At 39.3% G+C, this 6,000-nt stretch overlaps 1 protein-coding gene across 1 annotated transcript in view; it reads left to right on the forward strand.

The window, feature by feature from the left end:
• The window catches only part of USP10 (ubiquitin specific peptidase 10), a 56,404-nt gene extending 53,771 nt beyond the window's left edge, over positions 1-2,633 (forward strand). Inside the window, exon 14 of the mRNA XM_049805342.1 lies at positions 1,541-2,633. Coding sequence (XP_049661299.1) covers positions 1,541-1,728 — 188 coding nt within the window. The 3' untranslated portion in view covers positions 1,729-2,633. The remainder of the gene's footprint in view (positions 1-1,540) is intronic.
• Positions 2,634-6,000: the final 3,367 nt, after the last annotated feature.

A 6,000-nucleotide genomic window follows, 5' to 3' on the forward strand; every position in this document is an offset into this window, starting at 1 on the left:
TGTACTTAAGGTGGCTTGAAGAAGATGTGTTACCGCTGTAATTTTTTCTAACTCCTATGGAAAAGTACAATACCTCAGCAGTCTTCTGTCAGTCTAGGACTTCTCATCCACAGAAACTGAGCTTGTTAGATGAATTTTAAATTACTAAAATAAGCTTCTGAAGAATTATGTTTCAGATATCATCCAGGGTTTGCCTAACTATCTAACAAGAAATTTTAGAACATCAATAATTCAAGTTTAAGCTACTGTAAAAAAATTATTTCCTAAATTCCCCCAAATGTATATATGTAGTATATTCTGCCTTTTTGCTTTGCTTAAGTTATTCTGAAATGTTTATTTTCATAGAAGTGTGAAGAAAGAAAGAAAATCTGAGTGAGCTTGAAGTGTGACTCTAGTCTGAAAGAGCGTAAACAATTTCATAATTGTATACTTCTGCTCTTGTGTCAAACACGGCAATTCCTTCCGTTTTTTTATTTGTTCTTGTTAAGTGTATGGTTAGGGCTCTCATGTTTTTAGAAGGAGTTAAATGCAGCTTCTTACGTGCATCATTAGAATTACATAGATAAAAGATCTCTTCCATTTGGAGGCAGTTGCCACACGTAGCACTGAGAGCTCAGCATTAAGCTTTGGGTTTGGTTTCTGCAAGGAGAGCTGAGACGTCTTTTCTGCGGAACACTTCTGGCAATGGAGATAACTGAGGAAAGAAGCCAGTTTGTGTCTTGGAAGTAGCAGTATTAGCAGTTGATCAGAGGTGTTCAGTTCACAATTTTGTTAAGGAGGTTACTGAGAACTAATAAACGTGAAACTTGTAGATTGGTATTTCAATAGAACCTGTTCTCAGAATAAAATTGCATTTAAGACAAAACAAAACAAAAAGGTCAGAGGGGGAATAACTGGCTTACATTTGCAATCAATGCCATTTGAAAAGTGTTCTGTTGTACAGGGTTGCATAATGTCATCTCATTTTTGTCTTCAAATTTAGGGGTTTTTGCATGAAGGAAAGTTTTATGATTTTTTGCCTCATAGAATACTCCATAGTCTTGCCCGATTTTTTTTTTTTTTAATAGACTACTACATAGTTTTACCTGACTTTTTTTCTTTTTTTTTCAATAACATACTGTTGTTGTCAGCAGACAGAGTGAATGTGTAGCTTACAATATCTTGCTAAGTGTGGCAGTACCCGTTGGAAGCTCTGCAAGGTGTGCTGCACTGTTGCAGATGGCCTTTGTGAGGCAAATCCTTCCCAGAAAATCCTCTAGGAATTTATAAAAAGCAATTTGATGCTTCTTAATTCACTTACACCTCCTTTTAGAATCATGAGATTCGGTATTCTGGAGAAACTTGACTAATATTACACAGCATCAAATGTAAGCAGGCACTAAACACTTAAAGATTCTTGCTTAAGCCAGATCATATCAACTGGCTAAACCATGAGTCTGCTATGGAGAAAGCAGTATATGACATTTTTTCTTTATTTACTTTTTCAGTGGATATTTATCTACGTATAGTGTATATGTGCGTCATGAATTTCTCTTTGCAGTTGTCTATCATCATGGAAACAGCGCAACTGGTGGCCATTACACTACGGACGTCTTCCAAATTGGTCTAAATGGCTGGTTACGCATTGATGACCAGGCAGTCAAAGTGATAAATCAGTACCAGGTGGTGAAGCCGTCTGCAGAACGCACAGCCTACCTCCTGTACTACCGCCGAGTTGACCTGCTGTGAAACTTTCCCCTTTTACGCTGTGTGTGCAAGATACCTGCTTTGTAGAACGCCAACTATCACTAACTTTTTTCTCCTGTAAATGCTCTTTTGAGTGAATCTTTTTTCTTTTTTGTTCTTTTTCTTTTTTTTCCCTTGCAACTATGGGATAGAGTGATAATGGAAACTACCTTGGGTTTGTGCACAACATAGTTTGTGTTGACTTTTGACTTTGCAGAATGAAGTCACTTGGCTGAAAGACTCAGTCTCATGAATCACAAAAATACAAAAAAAAAATATTAATCTGAGTTAATGCTGAATCCTAAGATAATAAAAGGGGATTTGCATTTGATTCCCACTTTCTAATTGCGTAGTAGAAGAAAACCCTGCACCAGCAACAGAACTTGTAGATTTCTGTGAAAATGTTTTATCTTTACTTAAGTAAAAAAATAAAAAAATAAAAAAAATAAAAAGTGCTCTCTGCTTCCCCAATAGTTTTTGATAAGTGGTAAAATATGAGCCGATGTGTATGAGATGGAAATGGTCCTACGTGCTTCAAAAAATGTACAAACGTACAAATTGCAGAGTTGCTGGTTCCTAATAGGAAGACACATTTTAATAATTGTGCGATGAGAAACTGCTTAAGTACACATTGCAGATCAAATATTTGGAGTTAAGATGTTAGTCTATATAGATGGGTGATTGTAACTTTATTGCTATTAAGAAATTTCAAACTGCATTTATGCTTCTGTGTACATGAAATTAAAAAAAATGGGCAAAATAATTAAGATTGATATTTCTTTAAGTCTGCTTTGTTTAATTTTGCTGTCTGCTCTCCTATAATGTTGAGTTCCTAATTGTACACAGTTTAGTGATATCTAGAAGTATAAAGTTGTCGCCCATCAATAAAAGTCACAAAGTTGGTTTAAGGTTTGTGTGTGTGTGTGGGATTTGTTTTTCCTCTAGTGTAATTCTACCCTTGAAAACTCGAAAAATTGCTATGTAGCGCTTTCACAAGGTGTAGATAGCGATCCCCAGATGAAGGGCAGATGATTTTGTCTCTTACAACTTCTCAAAACTTCAGAAATGTTCCCATTAGGCACTGAGCTGGAACTGAACTTTGAGGAGAGAGAGGGAACGGGAGAGGAGACCAGTCAACCCAGAACAGCTACAAGTCTGACACAGGGCCTGCACCCGGGACGTGGTGGTCCCAGGGCTGAACGCCCCTTGGCCAGAAGAGGGAATCGATTCTCTTCTGTATCCTACCCGAAAGCTTTGTGTGGTTCTTTTGGAGGTAGCTGTTGGTTTGTTTACCCTTGACTAAAATATTCCCTTCTTTAGCCAGTTGACATTTTCATTGAAATCTTTGGTAAAAATGTTGCCTTGATCAGCTTCCTGTTGCGTTCCCTGCTGCTGAACGTGATTAAAAAAACCCAACAATCTATATGTTTAATCCTTCATTTGATGATAGTGGTGTTACCTGCTTATTGCATCATTGGAAAAGTGTTAACAATTGCAGCAAGTGAAACAGGGCTAATTTTAACAGGGATTGTCAGTAAAAGGTTAAACTGCCAATACTCTGACCAAATACTGTTCGCTTCTGAAGGTGGCATTTAGGAAAAAAAAAAGGTATTTTCTGCAAAGCTGTGGAAATAAAATTAGCTGCATAATTTTACAGGTACTGTGTTCCAATAAATTCCTTCAGCATTTCTTTAAACTGCTGATTTCATTTTACTTTGAATGGCCTGTCTGTCCAGGAGATGGACGCCGGTCTTCAGTGAGAAGCAGTGTTAGCTTTTTCAAGAGAAGGAAGCAGCCCTGTAAATGCCTTTAGGTTTCAGCATGTGCCCATTGACACGCTCTTGCCTGTTCTGCCCAAGTCAAACCGCAATCGGTCACTTTACAGAAGAGGGAAAAGTTGTTCATGCCTCCTTCTGGAGGGAGTTAGAGGTGGACGTGTTAAATCATGGCTGTAGTTTGCATGATTTCATTGTGTAGGGCAGTCGTGGTGGATGTGCGGTTCCTGTAGCGGAAACAAAATTCCTGCGACTTGCCCAGGTGTTGGTTGGGCAGTAAGGCTTGCTGAAGGAAGCCCTCCTGATTTGCCTTCTGGCTTTTCTTCCCTCTCATCAGACGATGGAGAACTTGGGACTTTCCTGCCTGTGAATCGCTGATGATGATGCTGTTCCGTTGTCAGGAATGAGCATCCAGCCCCGTGGCCGGGGCGAGGCTGTTTGCGGTGGTCCTCTTCTCCCTGCTCAAAGTTGGGTGATCTTCAAATGGGTCATCTTCTGTTTCTTTCTTGAATTATTAGGCCATGTTAACTTTCTATCACTACCGCAGTCCCGATGCTGAGAAAATTTTATGGTTTTTTGTTAGTTGGATATCCAAACCTATAGTTAATCTTTTCATTGATCAGCAAATTTTATTAGTATTTTCTGATCTGAAGGTTGTGACTGAGACACACTTCTTGATTTTTGGTGACATTCCACCAACTCCGTAACAGTTTTCTGTCCAAAGCTTGGTTTGATTTTGGCCAGTTGCAGGGAAAACCTCAGCTCCTGGCTGCTCACTGGGCACGGTGCCCCAAAGCTGGGGCTACCGAGGCAGCGTGCCGGGGGCTGCCAAAGGGCTGGGGCTTCTAGGGTTTCCTAATTCAGGGCTGCCCGTGATGGGAACTACCCCAGAGCCGGTGCTGGTGAGACATTGGTTCTGCTTTGAATTTGAAATCCGGGGGAAGTGGGTTTGGGGGTGCGCGGGTGTTCCAAATAGGAAAGAAACGAGGTTTTGAAATTGCTGTTCTGTACTGGTTATTATTCATGTCCTGTTTCTGCACCCTGGTTGAAATAGTTTTCTGTACTGCAGAAATAGAAATACTTTTCTTTTTTTTTTTTTTTTTTCCCTCTCTTGTGGCTGTGTTGAATGTTTTACCTGTATCTCTAGTGGGCTGTGAAAAGGTACCTTTCTGGTAGTGTAGGCGTACCAGAATAGTCCAGATAAAATTGCAGATGATAAGTAATTAATACATTACTCGATATCAGGTCCTTGCAATTAACTTTGGTTTTGACTGGACAAGATGGTTGGCTGGTGAGTTTTGACCCATGTTACTCAAAAACTACAGGTTGGAGTTTGCAGGTAGGACAATGGGTATATTTAGTAGAAACAAATTGCACCCCGTGTTGTTGGTCTACTCTTGCACTAATGGGACTCCTGATGGTGAGGGATTCCTAGCACAAAGCTTTTACTGTTTACAGATGTCTTAACCAAGTGTGGATGGGTTTAATACAGGTGTATTAAAAATACAGATGTAATAACAATTTTATTTTTTTATTTAGGGGGGATGGTTGCTGTTTGCAAGCAGCAAGGCTTTCCGGGGACTTGGGAGTGTACCTTGAAATTAAGTTCCAAGTTTTTGCTCTCTGAAGTCCTGCATTTTGTTATCTTCTGAGAAGGAAATGCTGTATGAGTCTCAGTCTTCCCGTAAATAATGAAACGAGTCTTCTTGGTTATAGGTGACTCGTCAACCTCAGAAACGACTGTTCAACCTGGAGTGGACTCCTCTTTGTGATGAGCGGTTTCAAGTGGAGTCCAGCACAGCAGAAATAGCTTAAAAAGGGTAAAGTGAAGAAGAGGGGAGGAAGAAATGAAGACTAGGATGAGAAAGAACGAACTGGTGTACAATTAATGAGATTTTAGTAGTACTTCATTGAGCTGTGCTTGTGCTTCTGCTGAGGTTTGCTTAGAGTTGCTGCATTATATGATGGACTAATATTACAGTATTTAAATTGCAGTTTAATCACCTAATATAGATTTGCCTAGTACATGCTTGGTCCTGAGAACATCCTATTTGATATTTTTTGCTATCAGGAGGTTTTTGGTGTTGAACAGTGCTGTGTTCCTTTGCAGCTGTGGGAGCTCCAGGGGCTTCTCTCATGTCCTGTGTATTATCCCCTGGGCTAAAATAATAGAAAATGAATTTATATCACAACACAAGTTCTGGTGTACAACCTAGACCTTTCCTGTTCATAAAAGACCTGTATAGACATGTTGTCTTGTCCGATCCTGACAACTTTTATAAAAGAGGAGCTCCTGCTGCAAAAATGCAATTCACTCTGTATATTCAGTTCTACATTTCACTTAACAGGAACAGGTTACAGGTGTTACTAATTATTTTAAAGAAATGGCAATGAGTAATTGCCAGTTTAAAAAGCAAGTGTTGAAATCCTCTCTTACTATGAAATGGAAGTTGTTCAGATGGTATTAATTTTTTGATTTTTCACTAAGGATATTACAAAT

The sequence above is a fragment of the Accipiter gentilis genome, chromosome 7 (genome assembly GCF_929443795.1).
Source record: "Accipiter gentilis chromosome 7, bAccGen1.1, whole genome shotgun sequence".
Lineage (NCBI taxonomy): Eukaryota > Metazoa > Chordata > Aves > Accipitriformes > Accipitridae > Astur > Astur gentilis.